This window comes from Mesoplodon mirus (assembly GCF_964341445.2).
Source record: "Mesoplodon mirus genome assembly, chromosome: 4".
Classification (NCBI taxonomy): Eukaryota; Metazoa; Chordata; class Mammalia; order Artiodactyla; family Ziphiidae; genus Mesoplodon; species Mesoplodon mirus.
In genome coordinates, this window is record NC_138979.1 from 27,499,573 (window position 1) to 27,525,421 (window position 25,849).

At 53.1% G+C, this 25,849-nt stretch overlaps 2 protein-coding genes across 4 annotated transcripts in view; one reads left to right on the forward strand and one right to left on the reverse strand.

Moving 5' to 3' along the window:
- Positions 1-15,922, forward strand: part of PITRM1 (pitrilysin metallopeptidase 1) — a 136,489-nt gene extending 120,567 nt beyond the window's left edge. For 2 of the 3 annotated variants that reach the window (XM_082617468.1, XM_082617467.1), the window contains exons 15-27: positions 4,508-4,624; positions 5,961-6,093; positions 6,821-6,941; positions 7,045-7,121; positions 7,353-7,518; positions 7,811-7,911; positions 9,248-9,365; positions 9,645-9,701; positions 10,179-10,291; positions 11,344-11,469; positions 12,260-12,405; positions 12,645-12,747; positions 12,830-13,306. In XM_082617468.1, coding sequence (XP_082473594.1) covers positions 4,508-4,624; positions 5,961-6,093; positions 6,821-6,941; positions 7,045-7,121; positions 7,353-7,518; positions 7,811-7,911; positions 9,248-9,365; positions 9,645-9,701; positions 10,179-10,291; positions 11,344-11,469; positions 12,260-12,405; positions 12,645-12,747; positions 12,830-12,923 — 1,472 coding nt within the window. In that variant the 3' untranslated portion in view covers positions 12,924-13,306. Of the gene's footprint in view, positions 1-4,507; positions 4,625-5,960; positions 6,094-6,820; positions 6,942-7,044; positions 7,122-7,352; positions 7,519-7,810; positions 7,912-9,247; positions 9,366-9,644; positions 9,702-10,178; positions 10,292-11,343; positions 11,470-12,259; positions 12,406-12,644; positions 12,748-12,829; positions 13,625-14,435 lie in introns of those variants that run through there. The other variant, XM_082617466.1, reaches the window with a different exon arrangement.
- The window catches only part of PFKP (phosphofructokinase, platelet), a 108,510-nt gene continuing 96,546 nt past the window's right edge, over positions 13,886-25,849 (reverse strand). Inside the window, exons 17-22 of the mRNA XM_082617469.1 lie at positions 20,449-20,613; positions 19,259-19,320; positions 18,821-18,932; positions 17,731-17,830; positions 14,322-14,424; positions 13,886-14,227 (exon numbers count right to left, since the gene is read on the reverse strand). Of these exons, the coding sequence (XP_082473595.1) occupies positions 14,080-14,227; positions 14,322-14,424; positions 17,731-17,830; positions 18,821-18,932; positions 19,259-19,320; positions 20,449-20,613 (690 nt within the window). The 3' untranslated portion in view covers positions 13,886-14,079. The remainder of the gene's footprint in view (positions 14,228-14,321; positions 14,425-17,730; positions 17,831-18,820; positions 18,933-19,258; positions 19,321-20,448; positions 20,614-25,849) is intronic.

Sequence of the window (25,849 nt, forward strand, 5' to 3'; positions counted from 1 at the left end):
GGTTCTTCCCTTTCATCACTTTAAATATATCATGCCACTCCCTTCTGGGTTGTAGAGTTTCTGCTGAGAAATCAGCTGTTAACCTTATGGGAGTTCCCTTGTATGTTATTTGTCGTTTTTCCCCTGTTGGTTTCAATAATTTTTCTTTGTCTTTAATTTTTGTCAATTTCATTACTAGGTGTCTGGTTGTGTTTCTCCTTGGGTTTATCCTGCCTGGGACTCTGCACTTCCTGGACTTGGGTGGCTGTTTCCTTTCCCAAGTTAGGGAAGTTTCGACTATAATCTCTTCAAATATTTTCTCATGTCCTTTCTCTCTCTCTTCTCCTTCTGGGACCCCTATAATGCAAATGTTGTTGCATTTAATGTTGTCCCAGAGGTCTTAGGCTGTCTTTATTTCTTTTCATTCTTTTTTCTTTATTCTGTTCCTCGGCAGTGAATTCCACCATTCTATCTTCCAGGTCACTTATCCGTTCTTCTGCCTCGGTTATTCTGCTGTTGATTCCTTCTAGTGTATTTTTCATTTGTTATTGTATTGTTCATGTCTTTTTGTTTGATCTTTAATTCTTCTTGGTGTTTGTTAAATATTTCTTGCATCTTCTCAATCTTTTGTCTCCATTCGTTTTCCCAAGGTCCTGGATCATCTTCACTGTCATTCTGAATTCTTTTTCTGGAAGGTTGCCTATCTAGTTGTTTTTCTGGGGTTTTATCTTGTTCCTTCATCTGGTACAAAGCCCTCTACCTTTTCATTTTGTCTGTCTTTTTGTGGATGTGGTTTTTCTTCCGCAGGCTACAGGATTGTAGTTCTTCTTGCTTCTGCTTTCTGCCCTCTGGTGGATGAGGCTGTCTGAGAGGCTTGTGCAAGTTTCCTGATGGGAAGGACTGGTGGTGGGTAGAACTGGGTGTTGCTCTGGTGGGCAGAGCTCAGTAAAACTTTAATCCGCTTGTCTGCTGATGGGTGGGGCTGGGTTCCCTCCCTGTTGGTTGTTTGGCCTGAAGCGGCCCAACACTGGAGCCTACTGGCTCTTTGGTGGGGCTAATGGCGGACTCTGGGAGGGCTCACGCCAAGGATTGCTTCCCAGAAATTCTGCTGCCAGTGTCCTTGTCCTCAGGGTGAGACACAGCCACCCCCCACCTCTGCAGGAGACTCTCCAACACTAGCAGGTAGGTCTGGCTCAGTCTCCTGTGGCGTCACTGCTCCTTCCCCTGGGTCCCGATACACACACTACTGTGTGTGTGCCCTCCAGTAGTGGAGTCTGTGTTTCCCCCAGTCTTGTTGAAGTCCTGCAGTCAGATCCCGCTAGCTTTCAAAGTCTGATTCTCTTGGAATTCCTCCTCCCGTTGCCGGACCCCCAGGTTGGGAAGCCTGACGTGGGGCTCAGAACCTTCACTCCAGTGGGTGGACTTCTGTGGTAGAAGTGTTCTCCAGTCTGTGAGTCACCCACCCACCAGTTATGGGATTTGATTTTACTGTGATTGCATCCCTCCTACCATCTCATTGTGGCTTCTCCTTTGTCTTTGGATGTGGGGTATCTTTTTTGTTGAGTCCAGTGTCTTCCTGTCAATGATTGTTCAGCAGTTAGTTGTGATTCCGGTGCTCTCGCAAGAGGGAGTGAGCGCACGTCCTTCTACTCTGCCATCTTGAACCAATCTATTATAAAATATTGAATATGTTCCCTGTGCTATACAGTAGGACCTTGTTGTTTATCTGTTTTATATATAGTAGTGTGTATGCTAATCACAAACTGCTAATCACAAACTGCTAATTTATCCCTCTTCCCTTTCCCTTTGGTAACCAGAAGTTTGTTTTCTGTCTGTCTGTTTTGTAAATAAGTTCATTTGTATCATATTTTAGATTGCACATATAAGTAATATAATTTGATACTTGTCTTTCTTTGTCTGACTTCACTTAATATGATAATCTCAAAGTCCATCCATGTTGCTACAAATGTCTTCCATAAATTTAACATGCTAATTGTGATTAATATGATAAACTTGCGTTTTGTGAGTGCCAATTGAGAAGTTCCATCTTCCTTTTTTAAAGTTTTTTTTAATTGAGGAATAACTGACATAATGTATTAGTTTTCAGATGTACGACACACTGATTTGATGTATTTGTATATTGTGAGATGGTCACCACAATTAGTCTAGTTATCATCTGTCACCACATGTAGAGTGTTTTGTCTTGTGATGAGGACTTTAAAATTTTATCGTCTTAGCAATTTTAAAATCTCAATACAGTATTACTGACTTTAGTAACAGTGCTGTACATTACACCCTCAGGGATTACTTAGAACTGCAAACTTGTAGCTTTGACCCCTTAATCCATTTCTCCTCCCCGCCCCACCACAACCACCAGTCTGTTCTCTGTATATATGAGCTTGCTTTTTTGTGTTTTTGTTTTGTAGATTGCACCTATAAGTGAGATCATAGGTATTTATTTTTCTCTATCTGACTTATTTCACTAAGCATAATACTCTCAAGGTTCATCCACATTGTTGCAAATTGCAGCATTTCCTCCTTCGTGACTGAGTAGTGTTCCACTGTGTGTGTGTTTGTGTGTGTGTATCGCATCTTTTTTTTACCCATTCATCCGTCAGTGGACATTTAGTTTGTTTCCATATCTTGGCTGTTATAAATAGTACTGCTGTGAATATTGGTGTGCGTATATCTTTTCAAATTAGTGTTTTTATTTTCTTCAGATAAATAAATAACCAGGAGTAGGACTGCTGGGTCATATGGTAGTTCTAGTTTTAATATTTTGAGGAACCACCATACTGTTTTCCATAGTAGCTGCACCAACTTACGTTCCCACGAGCAGTGCACAAGGGTTCCCTTTTCTCCACATCCTCACCAGCAGTTGTTATCTCTTGTCTTTTTTATTATAGCTATTCTGACAGGTGTGAGGTGATGTCTCATGTGTTTTGATTTGCATTTCCCTGATGAGTGATGTTGAGCACCTTTTCCTATAGCTGTTGGCCATCTGTGTGCTTCTTTGGAGAAATGCCTATTTAGGTCCTCAGCCCATTTTTTAGTTGGATCGTTTGTATTTTGCTATTGAGTTCGTTAAATATTTTGGATATTAGCCCCTTACCAGATAATATTTGATTTGCAAGTTTTCTCTCCCGCTGTGTACATGCCTTTTCATGTTGACAGTTTCCTTTGCTGTCAGAAGCTTTTTAGTTTGATGTGGTCCCACCCATCTTCCGTCTGTGCTTATAGCCATTTGTGGCACAGAGGGTAATTCCATGCCTCAGCACAGACCGTGCATTCGCTGAGTTGTCAGGCGTCTGGCCTGGCCGTGGAGGTGCATGTGAAGGAATGCAGGGCCTGGTTAAAGAGCGTCTTTCTGTCTTCCAGATCACTGCACAGTCCCTTAGGGAGGACACAGTGCTAGAGCATTTACCGTTAGGTCAGTAAGTCTTGAGTGTGGACTTCAGTGCAAAGAATCAGTGAGTCAGGGTCCAATCTGGAGATGAACACCAATGAGAAGTGGGAATGGGAGATTAATTTATTGGAAACATCAAACAATCTTCCAGTTTGGGAGTCTGTGTGTATCGTGTGAAGGGGCGGGGCTGGGCCGTTGGGAGCCTGTGTCTGGTGGAGGACAGTGCTCGCAGCCTCTGCTGCCCTGATGCATCTGCATCCCGCCCCCACCAGAGGAGCAGCATCCTGACAGGAGGAGCTGAGCCGGGGCCGCTGGGCGTGTTCTCCAGGACAAGGGCGGGAGGCCAAACGCAGAGAACGAGGAAGCGTCTGAGGGTGGCGTTGGGGTGCTCTGCTTGACTGCGGGGAGAGGGCCAGGTGGGGGGCCTTGAAAGTGCAGGGGGTTCCTCAGAGCCTGGGGAGCCAGGTCCTCAGGCCTCCACGGGGCACAGGTGGGTACCCGGGAGCAGCTGCGCTGAAACCCCTCTGCGGGCCCGGGGACCCGGTGCTGGGGACTCGGGGAGGCGGGCGTGGGGGGTGAGGTGACAGCGGGAGCGCTGACTTTACCCCGTGACGTCCCCCAGCTACAGCCTGGGGCCCCTCCCCATGGGCTACCCAGTCTGTACAAAAGGGGCATCTACCCTCTGATCAGGCCCAGAAAAGGTATTTTTTCCATTTTTGTAATTTGTGAACTTTATGTGATTACACAAGCGTATTGCTGAGGTTTGTGAAAATGACATAAGAATAAACAAGCACAAAAGTTAGTTTCAATCCACTAGTTCAGTCTCTAGTAGAAAATTTTGGTTGGGGGCAGAGAGGAAACTGCTAGAGCAAACTGCTCCCCCCTTTCCCCAGCAAAATCGTTCTCTTAAATCGCTGAGAATGAGAATTAGGAAGAGAGCTGCCTGCCGAGCTGGTTATTATGCTTCTAAATCTGGTTTCCTGGGAAACCTCTGAACCCCAGTGCTGACGGGCTCCCCACGCTTGGCATGGGAGAGGCTGAGTCTTAATGTAAGTTAATAAATAGGAGCTGAACCGAGTAAGACCTTCTAAGTATCGTCCTGGATGTTCATTCCCCTCTTAGGTTTGGAATTACAGGCTCAGCAAAGCCAACCTCAGGACGTGTCGTGTCTGCCCGCGTTGAAGGTGTCGGACATCGAGCCCCGCATCCCGTTCACGGAGGTGGAGGTGGCTCTGGCAGGTCAGTGGCGGGTCTTGGTGCCCCGGCTGGGGGTTAGGCTGCGTCCTGGGGAGAGTCACCAGTGGGTGTCTTCATAGGACGTTCAAGCCCCGTTCCTAGTCCAGCTCAGCGACGGCAGATATGGACTCGAGGGCCTGCGTGTGTTTTTCCCTGGGTGGGTCCGACAGGGCTGAGCTGCCTCTGGGGGCGGGGAGGCCTCAGGTTCCGCTGTGTGTGTGTTCATGCAGTTCTCAAGGGCACGGGCGTCCTCTGAGCCCCTTGCCCACGCCCGCTCCTTAGCCCTGCCAGGGTCCAGAGGCCCACAGCACTAGGTGTTGCACTGTGGGGCACGGAGTGGGTGGCAGCCGCTCCTTCCTGGCATCCCCCCACGTCTGCGCCCATCACTCACTTCTGCTGGACACAGGAGACGTGCCCTGTGGTGCTGACGTTTCTCTATATGGCCGTGATGTGACTTTGCTGCTCCTTCCTGAGCAGGTCTGACGACAGCCTTACACCTTCACTGGTTCCCGCATCTAGTTTAGGATTCAGGCTGTGTGCAAGCATCCCTTTGATTTGTGTGACATGTCTGTTGTCCCGGGGCCTGTCCGGTTTACCACACCTGATGTATTCATTTGCGCATGTAAATGAAGCCTCTTTTTTGGCCCAGGCTTCTGGGAAGCGAGGTTCACGTCCCACTGATCGTTTAACCCCCTCAGGTTTGGTTTATCAGTGAAGTTCATTGTGTTCAAGGAAGGAATCAGTGAAGTAATTCGTCGTCAGTAGATGCCTTAGTTCCTCCGCTGGTTCAGGGCACTGCGCTCGGGATATAAAAAGTAGAACACACAGTTGTGAGGGAACTGGGGCCACAGAGGCCTGGGGTGTCGAGCGGGGTGGGTTCCAGTGTGCTGTGGGGCATGAGGGTCCTCGGGTTTGGGGACAGGACTTGTTAGGGGGTGAGTTGCGTTTGGGGTGGGTGAAAGTGAGGTCACCTGTTGTGGGAGTGGCCTGCCAGAGTCCCTGCCGATACCCAAGGAGGGTCTGGGTGCAGGTGGGGAGGGCGGCTGGACTGCAGCTGGACTGGGGGGTGTTTAGAAAACCCCAAGAACGTTCATACTCTGCTCTCGTTTTTCAAGAAGCACAAGGGTTACTTAGCGTTGAAGATTTTCAGTTTTTGTTGTGATGAAAGTACAAGAGGGAAATTTGTCTGAATTATGGCAAATGAATAGTGGTTTTTTGCTAATATAAAATGTAAACCCCCATCCTTGAAAAGCTTTAGCATTTTAAAAATATTAAATGATGGTTACATGGTTAAAACTTTACTGGTAAAAATTATAAAGAGGTGCCTTTGCTCCTGCAGCTGGGGACACGCCCGTCCAGTACTGCACACAGCCCACCAACGGCGTGATCTACTTCAGAGCCTTCTCGAGTCTGAACACCCTGCCCGAGGAGCTCTGGCCCTATGTGCCCCTCTTCTGCAACGTCCTCACCAAGTAAGGGGCTCCTTCTGGGGCGAAGATACGCATTTATAGAACTCTGCATGTCATTGCAAATTTATTAGTGGATGTTTTCTGTGTGTGTTGTTTCAATGTATCAGTAATCAATTTTCAGTGAGTCATTTTAATTTTCAAATCCAGTAGTGTTACAGAAAGGTGGATGGTATATTTGTTGAGAATTTTCCTTATGGTAATCATACTTTCTTACTAAAATACAGTACATTAAAATATTTATAAATGTAGAGCGCAAGGTATTATAGGTATAGCTATATCTCAACAACTGAGTTCTTTTTAAGATTATGAAGAGATGATTATTTTCATCAGAAAATGTAAGCCTTTAAATATGACGCATAGGCCTGGGGTCACCCCTGGAGGAGGTGAACCTTTCCCGAGTTCTCTGCCCTTTTATCAGTATGGCTCCCACCGCCTGCCCTTCCACGGCAGCGTGGATTCAGGAAAAACTCAGTCATCACCTTGGCTTGAATTAGTTCTTACATTAGGAACAGCGATTAGAATGTTTCCTCCAAAAGAAGTTGAAGTGACTTTTTTTTCTTAAGGCTCGTTCTTCAGATTTCACCCCCAAGACTACCTGACCAGAGCGGCTACAGGCTGCAGAGTTTGGGGGGGAGGCGGGAGCAGCTGCTGGGCTGGCAGGCGGTGGTTGGGGGGACATGCCGCATGGGAACCTGGCCCGCCCCGGTGACTCCGCGCTCTCCCTGCACAGGCTGGGCTGCGGCAGCCTCGACTACCGGGAGCTGGCCCAGCAGGTGGACCTGAAGACGGGGGGCCTGGCTGCCACCCCCCACGTGCTCCCTGACGACTCGCACCTCGACACCTACGAGCAGGTAGCCATTTCCTCAGCTCAGGGTGGTGAGGGTTGGCTTCTCCGGCGTCTTTTAAATTACATCATAATTTCCTATTCTTTTTCTTCTGTCATGATTTATATAGGGTGTGCTCTTTTCATCTTTCTGCCTCGATAGAAACCTACCAGACATGATGCATCTGTGGAGTGAAATCTTTAACAAGTAAGTAGACGTAAATCCCCGGACATGCCAGAGACCCGAGTCTGCCGGGTCCTGAGAGCGGAAGCTACATGCCTTTGTTGGTTGTTGGTTTCTTTCCCCCCTGTGACTCCTGTGGACTCATGACATCTCCAGGGACGGTTTACATCATCTAAGAACCTACACTTAGCAAATTTCCCTGCTGTTAAAGGGGGCATGACTGGGTCTCATTTACTGCCTTTTCTTTCTCCACAGCCCCCGCTTTGAGGACGAGGAGCACTTCCGAGTGCTGGTGAAGATGACAGCTCAGGAGCTGTCCAACGGGGTCCCCGACGCAGGCCACCTTTACGCGTCCATCAGGGCGGGCAGGACGCTGGCGCCCGCGGGGGACCTGCAGGAGACCTTCGGGGGGATGGACCAGGTGACGCGCTCAGGGGCGGCTGGGTCTCCGGGGCTCGTAATAGATTGTTCATGTCTCAGAAAGGCTAACTCAAACTGGCCAGGTTTCATGGGGAAAAAGTTTTTTCGCTCACCCTCCTCCTTCCAGCCTGCAGCCCCTCCCCCACCCCCCAGCGGAGCAAGTGTGCGTCCCCCGTGGGCACAGAACCTGGCCCTGCCGCCGCCCCACCCCATGTCCCCACGGGACCCCATGTCAGGGAAGTCTGGTCCAAGCCAAGGCGCGTCTATCCCTACCTGTCGGTTCTCTGGCTTAGGTGAGGCTCATGAAGAGAATCGCAGAGATGACGGACATCAAGCCCATCCTGAGGAAGCTCCCGCGCATTAAGAAGCATCTTTTGAACTGTGATAACTTCAGGTGGGGCTGCAGTTTGTTTCTAAGCAAAGATTCCATCCTCATCCTGTGTCACCACGTGTAGTTTTAGATGCTTTTTAGAAAATGCTTGGTGGAGGCTACAGAATCGTTCTAGACTCCAGCTGTTCTAACTGTGAAAGAGCTGTTTTATACAGAAGTTGAACAAGTGTCCTGGAAGGTGGGGAGGAGGGCAGGCTGCTTTAACCTGGAGCCACAGGTGGACTCCCTGCTGCGTGACTCAACAGCCGATGTTCCGTAAATGAGCCTCAGCGAGACCCCGCCGAGGTCCTCTTGCCCGAGGCCACGGTGAAAGCGCAGAGGTTCTTGTGAGAGTAATTGTGCACCAGTTTGGGGTGAACACCAGCCTCTGCACGTGGTCGGCCTTCAGCTCAGGTTGCGACACGAGCGAGACTTAAAGAGGACGACGGCTGTTGAGCTGGCAGCACCTGCCTCGCCGCCAGCACCGCCGCCTTAGCTGAGCTTGCAGCTCCGTCCGTGGAACGCGCCCCGGACCTTGGCCCGGCAGTTCTTGGGAGTCACTAGCAGGCCCTCCTGGACCATCTGGGCAGCAGGAGGTTGGGGGCCTCTGGCCAGCAGAGCCGGCGCCCAGTTAGTTCCTGGGCTGCCTGTGCACTCACGGCTGGCGTCTCGGGGAACTTAACCACAGGGACCTTCTCTGTTCCTCCATAAAACAGTCCTTTGCAGATTTAGGGCAAGGAAGGAGAGCATGTTCGCAAAGCAGTTGGTCTAGAGCCTAGAACACAGTGGTGTCATGGTACCTGTTATTTCAACCACAATAGACTTAGGATTTATGGCCGAAACCAAAAAGGATACAGTTTGTCAGTGTACTGTATGTATGATGGTATCTGTGATTCTGTAGAGTTCCGAAGAGCCACAGAGAAATGTTTTTTGGGAGCGAGGCAGTTCTTTGCCTACTTACACTTTTCTACTTTAATGACCGGTTCATTCTGTTCCAGACAATAATTGCGTTTTCAGTCCTCTGATACTGTAGCCCTGAAGGCACTGTTGGAGATCTAGTCTCTGCATCCTCCTCGTTCTCAGGAGAGCACAGAGCTTAGTGGAACTGGCTGTTTATTGTCTGGAACACACTGAGATAAGGGACAGGCTTTTTCGTACCTGGAAAACGTGGTGAAGGAAGACGGCTGTAGTGGTGCCTTGTTTGGCTGCTGTTCAGTTTTTGTTTTTACGTTTACATGTAAACGTTTTTACACTTTTGAGCATTATTTTGTATGTGATTCATTTTTGTTTTAATTATGCAAAATGTAACATTTTTATTTTTCATAGTAATGGTTTTCTGCACGTAGACTTTTTTAAACAGATGTTCTGTGAATGCTACTCCCCAGCAAATGTCTCAGGTGGAGAATTCGGTGGATAACTTCCTCAGGACCCTCAGCCGGAGTAAGGAGCGGAAGCCTGTGCACCCACACGTGGTGGAGGTGAGGTTGTGCCCCCTGCCTGCCCGCGGGGCCAGTGAATCCAAACCCTATAGTTTGGCCTTCGATCCTGTGCTCCCCTGTAGCCACTTGAGCCTTGCAGTGAATTCTCCTGTTTGGAGGACCACTTGAGCTGGGGATGCAGCAGCCTCAGAGCTTGAAGCCTCGAGCAGATGTACCCTGACGCTTGTCGTGAGCTCTGTGCACTTCCTGGAACGTACCTTACCTGCCCACGTGAGCTTGGGCATTTTCTCATTTCTCTGGGAAACATTTTACTTTCAGAAACCTGCACCTAAGGGACCTGGCAGGCACTCCCCAGTCACGAGGAAGCTGGTGACGGTGAGTCCCTTCTGCTTAATGCCCTGCCTGCTGCGCATCCGTGGGCCCTTCTGTTACCAGCTGGGCATCGTCGGGTAGGACCGCCAGGTGCTGTCTGTATGGACGCCTCGTGTTCAGTCCACCTGCGTTTAAACATCACTGCCACATGGGGGTCACCTCCCCTCCTGTGCACCCCGCTGCCCCTGAGCTCTGGTGGCTGGCCTGGCTTGTCCCGGGGGAGTGACCGAGCAAGGTCACACACACTGCCCTGGGAATGGCGTGGCATGAGATGGTCCCAGGGGAGTCTGGGTTGGGGGTAGTATACTTCACCTCAGAGCTGAGGTGAAGTTGTGCGGGACGAGGTCATCAGCGCCTGGCTGTTACGTGTGGGGACGTGGCTGGTGCCGCCCAGGGCGTCGCAGTGTGGGGGGCTGGGTACTCGGGGGCACCTGCCCAGCTGGCCCCTGGGCCACACGTGGTGACGGCCTCTGCCCCCAGGACCCCACCTTCAAGCCCTGCCCGATGAAGACGCAGTTCCTGCTCCCGTTCCCGGTCAACTATGTAGCCGAGTGCATCCGGACCGCCCCGTACACGGCCCCGGCCCACGCCAGGTGCGAGGGGGAGGGGCGCCGCCGGGACGCTTGATGGTGGGTGCGGAGCAGCTCCGGAGCGCGGCGCTGCTGCCGGGCTCACGGGAAAGGGTGTCTTTGGGAAGTGTCATCACAGCTCCGCTTTTCCGCAGCTCCGCTTTTCCGTCAGCTTGTTTCCGTGTTTACAGGAATCAAACGCGCTCTGCCAGGCCATCAGGAGTAGGAACATGTTTCTATATTGAATAGAAAGATGTAGGTTCAGAAACAAAAACAAGAGGTACCTACTCCTGGGTGCTGGGATCATAGGTGTTTTTTCCATTCTTTTGTATTTTATAATTTCCCTTACGTAACAGAAATAACAGAAGTTTCTGAAAAAAGATGCGTGGAGGGTGGACCTCCGTCCCTGTTGGGGATCAGGGCCTATCTGCACGGGGTCCCCACCCTGTCCCGGAGCCTCGGGTTCGCTCCTCCACTCGCGTCCCCTCTGCCTGTGCCGCCTGCTCTGTTGTAGAAAAGACCAGTCGGGCGGGGGGGGCGGGCATGAGCGGGCGAGGCCCCCGTCGGGTCGGCCTGGCTGCTGTCCTTCCGGAACCACCTCGGCTGTGCTGGGGCAGCAGCTGTCACTGCTCACGATGGAAGTCATGGGGACGTGGGACCCCTGATAGAAGCTCACGCTGTTGGAGTGTTTTCTGAGGGAGGGACGCCGCGTGTGTACACACATGAGCGCACAGGCTGATGCAGGGGTTTAAGTAAGTGATGGGCCACACGTTCGCCTGTATCATGGAAACCACTCACTGCTAAACGTTCCGTGTGCCGCGGCAGGTCAAGCAGGAGGGGCGTTCCTGTTCCACCCCCGTCACCCAAGCCTCTGAAAGTTCATCTTCCTCACATTTTTCTCTTAGCTTCTATTTTAAAATTAAAAAAAGGTCATGATGTATGTGTTGCTTTACTTGGTTCTAATTTTGTTCTTACTCAGACACACTTGCCATCGTCTTGGGTTACTCTGTGTTATATATTCAGTACTGCCCTGCCAGCCGCGTTGTTCTTAACTCACGTTTTTTTTATCTTTTCAGTCTCAAGATCCTGGCACGCTTGATGACAGCTAAATTCTTGCACACGGAGATTCGAGAAAAAGGCGGTGCTTATGGTGGAGGCGCCAGACTCAGCTACGGCGGGATCTTCACACTCTACTCGTACAGGTGAATTGGGCTGTCTGGCCCCGGTGTCCTCACACGCAGAGCAAACTTCAGAAAAACGCTTCCCCTGTCGTTGCTGGGCCGGCGTGTAACCCCACCCAGCAAGGTCCTTTCAGCTGCAGGCCTTAGGGATAGCGGGAGGGGACAGAAAATAGCTCTGGGGTTTGGTAACCAGGGTGTGTAAGGAGATGACCTGGAAGCTCTCCGGGGCTAGGTCTTCAGGGCCAGACTGTTCTACCCTTTTACGTCTCTGTTCTGTGGCCCTGCTGCCTTTCTGGCACCTCAGGGACCGAGGGTTTCTCTCTGCCCCCGACCGCTTCACGTCCCGTGACATGGGCTGATGTGGTCATGTGGGGGCTGCGGGTCTCGAGGGACATGAAAAACAAGGCGTTTCCCACAAGTCGCCCTCAGGACCACATGCACGTGTGAATGAGGGGCCTTGGAGCTCTTTCTGTTCAGGGGAGGACCCCGGAAACTCGCCTCTGAGGGGTGATCCTTGCGCTGTCTGGGTGCATCTTATGAGTGTCTTCTGTTCCTTCTGGCCGGTCCCCCGGCTCTCCTGGGTTACAGCAGTGTAGTCAGTGATCAGGTGGCGAAGTGCGGGTCACAGGCGAGGTCTGCAGGGAGAGTGTCGGTGGCTTGTGTGGCCACATGTCAATTTCCAGAGTACTGGGTTGTCTGGACTGTTAAAACAGCATTAACAACCCCGAAGCATGGAAGAACTGAAGTCGTGCCTGGGTGTCCCCTATACGTTTTCTGCCAAACATGTGAGCCTGACTCCTTGGGTCTCCAGGGACCCGCATTCCACGGAGACGCTGCAGTCCTTCCTGAAGGCCGTCGACTGGGCCAAGTCTGGGAGGTTCACGCAGCAGGACATCAACGAGGCAAAGCTCTCTGTCTTCGCCGCCGTGGACGCTCCGGTGGCTCCTTCAGACAAAGGTATCTGGCGTAGGTAACGTGCTTCGAGCCGTGGTGGTGTCAACAGCCGGGACCCCCTGCCACGCGGCTCCCCGGGCTCGGGCCCTCCCAGCCTCCATGAGACTGTGCGTCTCAGCCGAGTCGGGAGGAGAGCGCGCTGTGGGCGCGTGACGGGCAGCGGTGTGACCTTTGGTGGAAACAGGCTGTAAAGGGCCAAGGTAGCCACATGCCCCTCCATCCTGTCGCTTGTGCTCACTCAGGCCTGGACTGCTTCCTGTATGGCCTCTCAGATGAGGCGAAGCAGGCGCACCGCGAGCAGCTCTTTGCTGTCCGCCACGAAGATCTGGTTGACGTGAGCAACAGGTGAGTAGGTGCCAGGTGGTTTAGTGCCCAGACCCTGCGCCCCCCGCTGCTGCCTGGGTGACCCCCACCCGTCCACCTGCAGGTACCTGGGCGCCGGGAGCAGCACACATGGCATAGCTCTGCTCGGACCAGACAATGCAAGCATCACCAAGGACCCGTCGTGGATAGTTAGGTAGCAAATGACCCTGACTCCATGGGACTTGGCCCAGCCTTAGGCCTCCTGACACTGAGCTCTGTGCTTTTCTGGCCTTTAAGTTATTTTTTTTGCAAAACTCTTGATCATATGTATATGTGATCATATATATGTATATATCATTCTTATGATTTTGCCTAAGGTATTGCCTGGCAAGTCAGACAAAAACTCTTCTGTCTTGAAGAAGGAAATAAGAGTGATCACAAAGAAATTAATTGAAATAATCATGCACTAAGTGCCAGAGATGCACAGATTATAGTTTTTAAGACTTCCTAGTGCTATGAATGCTTATTTTACCTATTAATCCTAGAACATGTATTTTAAAAATAAAAGGTGACTCTGACCTGCCTGTGCTTTATAGTCATTATCATTTTAAATCACTTTTTGTTAAAGCAGTTTTTAGGGCCTTTATGGAGAAATGCACGAGCCAAAGGGACAGAGGTGTCCCGACGTCTGCTTTCCACTCACCCCGGCGGTGGGGCCGCGGGGCGGCGGGTGCAGTGGACGTGCCTGGAGGACGCGGGGCTGGGAACGGCATCACCTTTGACTCCGGGATCTGACTCCTCCACCCCGTCAGGCTGTCGGACAAACTGCCGGCCCTGCCTTGAAAGGAACTGAATCCCCTCCTCTGCCTCCTGCAGGCGCACAGCAGGGGGTCAGAGGAGCTCATGTCTAAAGACTCACGTGCATGTCCACTCCCGCCCCCCCGGGGGGATCACCTTACCTGGCGCCCTGGTCCAGGGCCCTCCTGGTGCACTGGGCGAGTCACCCACGCGCCTGCCCGTCAGAGTGTCACCTCTTTCCTCCGGGTGCCTCTGTCCTTGCCTGGCTCCCCAGTTCCCTAGAAAATGTGTGCCTGTATCTGCCGACAAAACCCTGAGAGCCGCTCACACACCCTGAGGTTTTCAACTCCCGCTTAGAAAACAAAGAAACCGGGAACCGTGATTGGCTTTTAGCAAACGTTTAATTCTGCGGGATCCGCAGTTTGTGAAGCAGGACATACAAGACAGCACAGCTGACACCCGGTGCTGGGGGCCAGGGGACGGGGAAGGCGGGCCGCGCTCAGGGTTCACTTGGACGATGCTCGCGTAAAGTGCTCATAAATAACTTAAACGTTACAAAATGGGCAGGTGGGGCGTCTAGATGGTGGCAGGCTCCTCGGGCCCGCGGGGCTGCACGGGCTCCAGCGGGCCCGCATCCGACACCTCGAAGCTGGCCTTGTACTTGGCCAGGATCTTCATGAGGGGCCGCAGCTTCAGCCACCACTGCTCCTTGGGGATCCTGTGCCTGCGGGAGGGGGATGGGTGGCTGAGCAGGGCCTGGGCCCCCAACCCAGTGGGCCTCTCTCCCCCTCCCTCCCCACAGGGCCCCGTGCACTTACTCGAAGTCCGTCTCCCCCTTCAGCTCGGCCACGGGCTGGAAGACCAGGTTTCTTTTGCTTATTCCCAGCACACAGACGGAATCATCACTTACAAATCTTTTTCCTATAAGACAGAAAAATGATGTAAGAAATTGAGGGGGTGAAGTCAAGGTATCGGCACAAATAACCACCGTCTGGAGTGAAGGGAGGACGAGGGCTGCAGGCACTGAAGAGAGAAGAGGGGATTACGAAGGTTTTCATGCTGAATCTTCTGAAAACTTAGATAAATGTATAATTTCGTAGAAGATGAAAGATTCAAGGAACAAACACCAGCAGGTCTATAAACCCTGAAGAAATTCAGCCGTCAGCTTTCCCTGCACAGAAAGCAGAGCTGGGATGCAGGTAGAGGTTTAGCAAACATCCAAAAATCAAAACAAAAATTGCCTTAGAAATGCTCTTGCCGGGGAACCCCCCCCCAGCCTCTTAGACGCTAGAACAAGGCTGCCCACCCCTACAATGGACAGGGACAGCGCTCATGGGGCCAGCCTGCGGTGAGAAGAGCGTGCACAGCCGGGGGTGTCGGGCGCACCCCAGGAAGGCGGGGTGGCCTTAGCACTAGCAAGTCGGCTGAAGGAACTTCAAGTGACTGTCTCATTCGACGCAAAAGTGTTATTATCATAGCCTTCACGACTGAAAAACTACTTAATGAACATCAGAGGTATCCAGTAACGATCAAAGACCATCAGCAAATAATAAGTTGCAGAAAGAAAGACTCCAGTTAAGTATTAGTAAGAATCCTCAGTCATGAAACATTGAAGGCGTCCTTGTGCCATTAGGGTCGAGAACAAGACAGGAGTTCTTCTGTCACTATGTCAGGATTTCTCTGGAGGGAGCACAAACACCCACAAAAAGTATCAAGGAAAAAACCAAAAGGTATACATATGCCATATGTGTGGATAATAAAAATCAAGAGAAAAAAATTGTATCTACAAATAATTACTAGAATTAAGAGTGTGTAGAAAGTTACGGATTGCAAAAATCAGTGTACAAAAATGAGTTGTGTTTCTGTACACCAGCTATAAGAAACTAATACCACTTGCAATAATATATGTTTTAAATTTATTTTTGGCTGCATTGGGCCTTCATTGCTGCTCGCAGGCTTTCCTTAGTTGCGGCGAGCAGGGGCTACTCTTTGTTGTTGCACGTGGGCTTCTCATTGCGGTGGCCTCTTGTTGCAAAGCACGGGCTGTAGGTGCACGGGCTCAGTAGTTGTGGCTCACAGGCTCTAGAGTGCAGGCTCAGTAGTCATGGTGCACAGGCTTAGTTGCTCCGCAGCATGTGGGAACTTCCCAGACCACGGATTGAACCTGTGTCCCCTGTGTTGGTAGGGGGATTCTTAACCACTGCACCACCGGGGAAGTCCCATACAATAATTTATTTTTAAACTCACTAAGGAATAAACTTATCAAAAGTTATGCAAGATCTTTATGTAAAACTGCTTTAATAAGATAACAAAAGGCCTAAATATATGGAGATTAAATGTTCATGAGTTAGAAGTTCAGTACTTTAAAAATGTCAATTCTTCCTCTAAAAGATTCATTATTTAAATGTAACCACCCCCCCCACCCCCAAAATCCAACAAAATTGATTGACCTTGACACAAAGGGCCAGGAATAGCCAAAACTGGAAGAAGGCCCAGGTAGGACTTGCCCTACTAGGTATTAGTAATTGTTCACAAAACTGGAACATTGGCACGGATCAGTAACTGAATGCCAAAACATCAACCTAACAATCCAGAAATAGTGCCTTAAGTTTTTGGATACCTGGTCTATGATGGAGTTTATACTGCAGGGTGGGGAAAAAAATGGATTTTTCAATGACTGGCACTCAAATAACTGTACACATGGAAAATACTACACCTTAAACTGCATATCAGTTCAAGTGGATTAAAGAACTAAATGTAAAAGGTGAATATTTTAGTAACACAAAAAGCTCAAATTTTCAAGGACAAAGTTAAAAAAATTGGGTACATTAAGAGCACTTGGGATTTCCCTGGTGGTCCAGTGGTAGAGAATCTGCCTTCCAATGCAGGGGACACGGGTTCGATCCCTGGTGGGGGAACTAGGTTCCCACACGCCACAGGGCAGCTAAGCCCAGGCGCCACAACTTCCGAGCTTGTGCTGCATGCCGCAAACTACAGAGCCCACGCACCCTGGAACCCACGCGTCACAACTAGAGAGAGAAAACCCGCACGCCACAACTAGAGAGAAGCCCGCGTGCCGCAGCTAAGACCCAGTGCAGCCAAAAAAAAAAAAAAAAAATTAAAAAAAAATTAAAAGCACCTCATTAAAAGATGACGACAGGGTTTGCCACACATGGGAGACACGTCTGCAACATGTGATTTTGACAGAATATAAAATATGGACTTCCTTATATTAAAAACTCCTCTAAAATAATCAAAATATTTTTAAATCCTAAGAAATGATATAGACAAAACAAATCATCAGATAACATGAAGCAGTAACAGAATAAACAAGAATGATCCATAGGCAGGAAGGGCCTGGCATTTCCCTCATAACCTAGAGCTTTAGCCACTTACAGCCACTGGAGTGGGGGCCTGTCTCAGTCCCACCTAGCATCACAGCAATACTTCAAAGGGTGACGGATTCATCAGGTGTGGCCCAGGGAGGGAGGGGATCGCGCCCCGCAGGCGAGCCTGGGGTGGGTGAGACTGGTCTGGAGAACCGGCCCACTCCTGGGTCAGGGCAGGACCCAGAGGCCCTGGTTGGGCCGGGTGGCGGGAGGGCAAGGGTGGGCCACAGCGATGGCCGGCCCTACAGGGAAACGCCCTCTGCTTCTCTCACCTAAACCACAAAACCAGAGCCTTTGAAGGTTTAATCCTACGAAGTCAAACCCTGAAGGAGAGCCGGGGAATTACATCACCAAATCCCGAGGTTGCTGCCAGTGGGACGGAGTCAAAAGTGGCGTGGCAGGAGGACCCACCAAGGAGGACACAGTCCAGGCACCTCCCCATCCTCTGTCATTTTCTCCAAAAAGAGAGGCCGTAAGGAATCAATGAAGAAGCCAAGTATCTTAAGTAAAAGCCAGTTCAGAGCGTCCACGAGGCAAAGAAACAGCCAGGAAAGCTCCCATCTGGGGTCTTGCTAGCGGAGCCCTCACGAGCTGGCAGTTTTCCATTAAGGGAAGACAGATGTTGCCACATGACTGGAATGCCTCCCTCAGTAATGAGCATTTTGTTTCGTTAATTACTTCTATTCCTAATTATAACCTGAGTCTTAAGCAGCAGCCAGAGTTGAGTGAGAGCTGGTTCTGTCCCGTGCAGTCCAAGGCCAGGTGGAAGCCAGGGAGAAAAGGGGGCCCAGAGCACAGCCCCCCCAGCGCTGCGGCCGCCCCGCTGCCCACTTGGTACCTCTCCCCGCCGGCTCCTTCAGCTTCATGCTGATCCACTGCATGGCTCTGGCGGAAATTTTGGTTCCAAAGTTTCTATCAAATGGAGAAGGCGCCCCACCCTGTTGGTGGTTAGAATTACCTGAATGTTAGTTACACAGCGACACCTTTCTGGCTGTTAGTTTTTTAAAATGGAATAGAAATTAAAATGACAAAATTCACATCACATTTCTGAGAGACTCAAGTTTGTAAATATGGGTTTGGGGGGTTTTGTTGCATATTGCTATCTCCTTCTATATGGCTGGGACCAAACAAACCAAAACAAACCCCGTAACTCCTGCAGCCAAAGCCCAGCCCATCAAGCATCTCGGTGCTTCCCCAAGGAGGAGGCTTTTAATCAACCAACTGGTCAACGAGCATCTTTGTTATTTTACAATCTTTAGCAGGATTCCTTAACCTTGTTTTGGGGTAGGTTACGGGGGGTGGGGAGGGGTGGTCACAGTTCCTTTAAGAATCTGATCAACTCTGTGGGCTCACTTTCACAAAGGCGCACACACGCCCACCAGTCCATCATGTAGTTTCAGGGGATTCAGTGCATTAATGGGCCCTTAGAAGTTCCTAAGACACAGGACTGAGTGGTGGTGATGGACAGGCCTGCTGTTAGGGGACCAGGTCCCTCCACGCCCGCCACCTGCCTTGTCTGGTTGCATTTATGTGTGTACCCCAAGATTCTTCCCAAATCGCTCCAATTTGATGCAAATCTCAAAGAAGTATCATCTGTCTGAGATTCCAATTTAAATGGATAATAAGGCCCGAAACTGAATCAGGTACTTAATTTGAACGTCTATCCACTCAACTGGTGTCACTATTTATATGAAAGTGGTTGGTTTTCCTTAAAAAGCCCATCTGCCCAAATATCACAAACAGTGGAAAGGATTCCTGAGGCTGGTGATATCTGGTGTAACAATAACACAGGTCAGATGTTGATTTTAAGCATCTTGGAATTTACCCGTGAATACACATTTCTTTCCAAAATGGCTAAAGGAGGACACCCATCTGAGAAAAGTTACAGGCACCTGGCTACCTCCCTACCTCCCTAGCCCACGGCCCACCTGCTGCATGTGACCCAGCACGTTCTTCCTGCAGTCGAACACCCCCTTGCCCTCCTCTGAGTAGAGCTGGTAGATGAAGTCGGTGGTGTAGTTCACACTGCAGCTCTCGTTCCTGAAACACATGGCAGCTCGCTCCCATCCTGCCCGCCGCCGCTGCACACGGCCTTCTCTATCAAGGTCACCGGCTTAGCTAAAGAAACGACTTGCAGAATCTTAAACAAGAAAACTGACTACACAGCAAAAATGAATTTTGAAAAATTACCATCCGATTATTTAAATGCCTGCAAGTCTGAACACAAAGCAGCACAGTGACTCCGCTCATTTCTCCAGGATTCAGAGCGAGATCGTGCAGAGAAGTGGCCGCTCGCGGGGGGTTAGGCGAAGCGGGTTCTTTCTGAGCAGCCGGGGCTCAGGTGGGGGCAGCCAGAGGTCCCTTACCTGAGCACGAGTCCCCTCTGGATGGTGGTCTTCATCTTCTCCGTCAGGTGCTCCACGTTGGACTAGGAAAGAGTGTTCCCTTAGGACACTTATTAAACGCCTACTGTGTGCCGGGTACTGTCCGGCCCTGTGACAGTGGCAGCGGGGAAGTCGGGGCAGCTGCTCCGAGTTCACCTCGTAGCGGAGAGGACAGCAGACAAGTGACATATCAGCTAGTGACAAATGCCAGGGAACCTGTAACCCAGCAGCCCACAGCCACGGCAGGGGGAGGGGGGTGTCACTGACTCAGTGCCACGCATGGCGTCCATGGGAGACGCTTGCCCAGATGAACGACTTCCCTTGAACACATCGGTGTGTGTATTCCATGTACTCGCCTAGAGCTGCTACTTTCCTCCACGGCTCCTGATCCATTTCCATGACAGTGTTTTCAGTCTCAGAGGAAAACACCTGTTACCTGACTTTATACAGAAACTCGTAAAACTGCCTACCAAGCATTTTCAGGCCAGGAGAAACCTAGAGAGTCAAATCGGTGCACAGATTTTCTAAGGAAGGACTGTTGTGTCTTGAGAAAGGAAATGTGCAAGAAAGGGAGAGAGTGACACAAAAGCAAACATTTTTAGAAAGAAGCACGCTGCAGGTAGTGAGTGTATTTCCTGTCCTGGTTTTAGCTGAAAACACCTACTTTGCTGTGTCCCTGCCTGGTCAAGCCTCCCCGGTGGGCACCGGGCAGCCCTCATTACGTCCTGCAGTCCCTGGGGACGAGGGGCTCCTCCAGGCAGGGGTGCTGTCCTCCAGCTACTGCACATTTTGCCCCACTCAGCCCCACAGGGACACCCGAGCTCTGGCCTTGTGTGTACCCCACAGCCTGGAAATCCGTAGCCATCAGGCGGCAAAGCACCGGGCCCCCTGAACACGTCCGCATCCCTGTGGGTGTGGGGCCTTCCCAGGAAGGGCAATAACTGCTTCGTAGACAAAAGTGTAACAGAAACTTACAAGCTTGGGTTAAAGAGCAGCAGGTGCCCTGAAATGTGTCTGTTCCTGCTGTTACCCTGTCACCGCGGACAGAGCCCTAACGCCTCACTGGCGTGAGCGCCATCAGTAGAGGGGGGGCGGGTGCCAGAACCTGGCGCATCACCAGCGCCTCTGTCGACCCATCAGGCGTCAGCGCCCCCGGCCCTGTGTCCACGTACCTGCAGGTCCCGGATGTCGAAAGGCTCCTCGAAGATGTAGGCGGCATCAGCGCCGGCAGCCAGCCCCCCCATGTTGGCCAGGTAGCCGCAGTAGCCCCCCATGGTCTCGATGATGAAGACGCGGCGCTTGGTCCCGCTGGCCGACTGCTTGATGCGGTCACACGTCTGCACAGAAGGACACAGGCCACGTGGGACACCACCCCACAGCCCGGCCCTGACCTCGGTCGGTGCTCTGGGGCCCCTGCACCCTCTGCCTGCGGCCTCACAGGGCTGCGCTGCCGGGCTTGTCGGGCTCGGGCAGCGGGCAAATCCCTTGCTTTATTTTCTCCTGGAAAGCCCCGTGGACGCTTGGATCTGGCTGTCCTCAGTCTATTCCTGGACTACTTCCCGTGGGGCACCTCTCCCCAGAGCCGGACGATGGTTCCAGACCTGCCCCTGGAAGACTCGCCGATACACAGATGGCCGTCCCTCCCCGCCACCCCCCCACCGCCCCAAGGAAACACCTGCACCGGGCCCTCGGGGACACAGAAACCCGTCCAGCCGCCGTCCTCTCTCGTGGGAGCCTGCAAGGCCCCTGCCCTGGTCTGTCCACCACACACGCTCGTGTCCACATCTCGCCTTGCTCAGCCCTTCAGGAGCATCACACCAGTCCCCCCGCCACCTGCTCCAGGGACCTCTCACGCCCTGCTCGTGGGGGCTGGACTGCGGCCCCCAAAGACACCCAGGGCCTCGTGCCTGGAACCTGAGACCGAGCCCTCATGTGGGAATGAAATCCAGGATGCATGGTCACCCAGGACTGCAGGTCCCCTCTGCCAGGGGCTCTGGTGACACCTCGAGGCCTCTCTCCACAGGAGTCACCACAGCGCAGGTTTCTGCAACTCAGTAATTCTCTGATTCGGGGGTGGGGTGCCTTCCTCGCTAGACTGCAAGTCCCATGAAGACAGGAATCGCACAGTCAGCGCTCAGTAAGTGTCTGACAATGAAAGAAAAGCAGGCAGCATCCTGCCCCATCCATCAACCAGTCACGGGTAACCGTACAGGGTTCCCTAAATCAGTCCGAACAGCTCTGAGACCAGAGTGAAATCTTAAATGGGGGCTGGGGGTGGGGGCTTGGGAGACCAGGGGTCACGTTTCGGGGAAAAGAGGTTTGTGCACCAAAGTATACCACCACCAGTGTGGAGGTCCTCACTCCAGTGCTTCGGTTTAGACGTGAAGGAGCGTCTTGATGAACAAACACAGGCTCCCTTCCATCATTCCTCACTATACTTTCAATGTGTTTGATGGATCATCACCCTCCCCAAATAGGTAGATTGATTTAATCAAAATGCAGTGCGCGCTTCAGCCGGTGGACAGCTCTGCGTTCTCCAGGAGCCAGGATAGGAAGAAGAAATCGCATCAACGCGACCCACCCATCTTGTCTTCCCGGTACTTAGGCGGGGATGCGGGTTCCTGGCAGTGCGGGGGTCACAGGGGGCGGGAGGGTTTCCACGGGCTCCTTTACGTGGCCTTCGAGCACTTAAACCTCCCTTCCTGGTCTTTGTCTCAGAGGAATTCAGGGCTGGGGGGTGCACAGGCCCCTCCCAGAGCTGCAGGTCATGTGGGTTCCTTTCCTGACCCAGCCTGACACTGAAGGCGGAGAGTCACTGTCCCTAACGCAGAGAGCAGCACTGTAACCACCTGACGGCAAAGCCCCTCTCCTCCGAGGCGAGTACCTGCGTCTCGGCCCCGACTCAGACCTCGAAGAGGGAGCCAACCGCGGGCGCCTGGCAGCTGACACGGCCTGGGCGGCTGGGAGCCCCGGGGAGCCAGGCGCTTAAACGCCTGTCAACTCTCTCATTCACCCAGGTTGTGTCTGAGGCTTGAGTTCACTTGATCTAAAAATAGCAAGTCCTCCCGGCAGCGTCTCAGCCAACTGCTGAGAGCAGGGCTGACACAGAAGAGGCCGCGGGACCGCGCGCCCCAGTCCCTGGTGGGTGGTACAGGGCCGGCTGGCTCTGACTTCTGGGGTGAGAGGAGGGCATCCAGGAGGGCCGACGCCCCTGCCCGGCGCGGACCAGCCCTGCCGCCATGGCCACTGCGGGAACATCCCCTCTCGCCCAGCGCTGGCGCCCTCTGGCGGGGACAGAGGATTATACCCAAGAAAAATACCCGGGAATTCTCCACTGGAGGACAATCCTCAAGTTACTCAAAGTCCCAGAACTGCTCACATTTTGCCACATGGGTGTGGTAAACATAAAGCCCAATGTGAAAAGATGAGGTGGCGCTTGGAAGTGTGTTAAGATGGGAAAGAGCCCATGATCTCGGGCACGAGGACACCTCGGCGCCCAGTTACGCACCCCCTTGGGGGTTCCCATCCACAAGGCACAGGCGGCTGAGGTCGGGTGGTGGGTGACACGTGCCAAGTAGGGGTGGGAGGGTGACAGTGAGTGCAGGCGTCTGGAGGTGCAGACAATGCCCTGCGGAGGAGTGGGGGGGTTATGCCCGGCCCCCCCCCCCCAGCATCCAAGGCCAGGGCTACCTGATGGAAGTGGAGAGGCTACGTGCTGGGCCCATGGAGCCCCCATCTTGGGGAGCAGAATGCCCCAGATGTACCCGTCGGCCTGGATGGCGGAGATCCTGGTGACGGCCTCCCTGCCTTGCAGTCAGAGCCTGCACTGAACTGCTCATTCCCAGGGGTCTGTGCCCAGCTGAGCACGAGAACCCTCCAGCACAGAGGGCTCTGAACCTCTGCGGGGGTGGGGGGCTCGATGGGGCAGGACACGCCCCAGAGCAGAAGCCCGGTGGACGGGGCTCGGAGGCGCTGGCCCTGCAGACAGAGCGTGGGTGACACCTGAGCTGCTGGACCCCCACTTGGATGCGGAGGGGAGGGGCTGCGGGTGAAGCCCCCGAGGGCAGCGCACTCACACCATGAGGAAGGGCGTCTCCTCCCCGTGGCCCGCAGTCGGCTGGACTCCCCCGCCCCAACCTGCTCCATGTCCCGTCTCCTCATGCGGACCATGCGGCCAGCTCGTCACCTGGGGACCTGGCAGCAGCCTCACCACACTGGGAGGCACCTCCAAGGGTGCAGGAACAGGGATCACCCAGAGCACCCATGGAACAGCCTATTTTTAGTCAGCACAGGTGGCACAGTCGGCACTGACCTCCCCCCAACCCCGAGAGACACAGAAGCTGGGTGGGAAGTGACGCAAACTTGAGCTGATGATAAACTGGGCTCATTTGTCCTGGAAGATCGGATGGGGTCCCCCTTCCGTTTCTCCTTAAGGAGGAAAGACAGACCTTACGGGTTCCACCTGATGGGCTGTCTACTTGCGGCAAACAAACCACGACGGCAAACACGGAAGCTCTTACCTCCGTGACCACATTCAGGCCGATTTCAAAGCCCACGCTCAGGTCTGTGCCTGGGACGTTGTTGCTAATGGTGGCAGGCACCATGCAAAAGGGGACAAAAAAGTCAGGGTAGCTATCATGCTCCTTCAACAGCACCAGCGAGCTGTGGAGAGCATGAAGCAGGGTGGGTACAGGGTCAGAGGTAACCTGCATCCAAGGGGTTAAAGGAGATTAAGAAGTGTGGGACACGGGGTGCAGGAGGGGAGACTCAGAAGTGGGGGGCCTGGGGTGCAAGACAGGAGAATCAGAAGTGGGGGGACTTGGGGTACAGTAGGGGACCCAGTAGTGCGGGGACATGGGGTGCAGCAAGAGGGACCCAGCAGTGGGGGGACATGGAGTGCAGAGGAGAGACTCAGAAGTGGGGGGACATGGGGTGCAGGAGGGGAGACTCAGCAGGGGGCATATGGGGTGCAGAAGGGGGGACCCAGTAGTGGAGGGTAATGGAGTGCAAGAGGGGAGACTCAGAAATAGGGGGACTGGGGTGCAGTAGGGGAGACTCAGAAGTGGGGGGACTGGGGTGGAGGGGAGACTCAGAATTAAGGGGCCTGAAGTACCGGAGGGGGGACACAGCACTGGGGGGACATGGGGTGCATGAGGGGAGACTCAGAAGTCGGGGGGACGGGAGTGCAGGAGGGGGGAGCCAGCAGTGGGGGGACATGGGGTGCAGGATAGGACACTCAGAAGTAGTGGGGCCTGCAGTGCCGGAGGGGGGGACACAGCAGTGGGGGGACATGGGTTGCAGGAGGGGAGACTCAGAAGTCGGGGCCCTGTGGTGCAGCAGAGGGGACCCAGCATTGGGGGGACATGGAGTGCAGGAGGGGACACTCAGAAGTAGGGGGATATGGAGTGCAGGAGGGGAGACTCAGAAGTGGGGGGAGATGGGGTGCATAGGGGAGACTCAGAAGTGGGGGGATATGGGGTGCAGGAGGGGAGACTCAGAAGAGGGGGGACATGGAGTGTGGGAGGGGACACTAAGAAGTAGGGGGGCCTGGGGTGCAGGAAGGGAGACTCAGAAGTGGGGGAACATGGAAGGCAGGAGGGGAGACTCAGAAGTGGGGGGAGATGGAGTGCAGGAGGGGAGACTCAGAAGTGGGGGGATATGGGGTGCAGAGCGGAGACTCAGAAGTAGGGGGATATGGGGTGCAGGAGGGGAGACGCAGAAGTAGGCGGCCCAGAGTGCAGGAGGCGGGAGCCAGCAGTGGGGGGACTGGAGTACAGAGGGTAGACTCAGAAGTGGGGGGACATGTGTGGAGGGGAAACTCATAAGTAGGGGGGCCTGGACTGCAAGAGGGGTGACGCAGAAGTGGGACTGGGGTGCAGGAGGGGGTACCCAGTAGTGGGGGACATGGAGTGCAGCAGGGGAGACTCAGAAGTCAGAGGGCCTGGGGTGCAGGAGGGGGACCCAGCAGAGGGAGACATGCAGTGTGGGAGGAGACACTCAGAAGTCGGGGGACATGGGGTGCAGAAAGGGAGACTCTGAAGGAGGGGGGCCGGAAGTGCAGGAGGGGAGATTCAGAAGTGGTGGGGCATGGGGTGCAGGACAGCAGACACAGAAGTAGGGGTGCCTGGGTTGCAGGAGAGGGGACCCATCAGTGTGGGGACATGGAGTATAGGAGGGGAGAATCAGAATAGGGAAGCCTGGGGGGCAATAAGGGGTACCCAGCCAAGGGGGTCATGGGGTGCAGGAAGGGAGGCTCAGATGTGGTGGGACATGGGCTGCAGGAGAGCAGACCCAGCAGTGGAGGGACATGGGGTGCAGGAGGAGAGACTCAGAAGTGGGGGGAGATGGGGTGCAGGAGGGAGAATCAGAAGTGGGGGCACATAGAAGGCAGGAGGGTAGACTCAGAAGTGGGGGGGACATGGAAGGCAGGAAGGGAGACTCAGAAGTGGGGGGAGATGAAGTGCAGGAGGGGAGACTAAGAAGTGTGGGGACATGGGGTGCAGGAGGGGAGACAGAAGTGGGGGGAGATGGGGTGCATAAGGGAGAGTCAGAAGTCGGGGGACATGGAGGGCA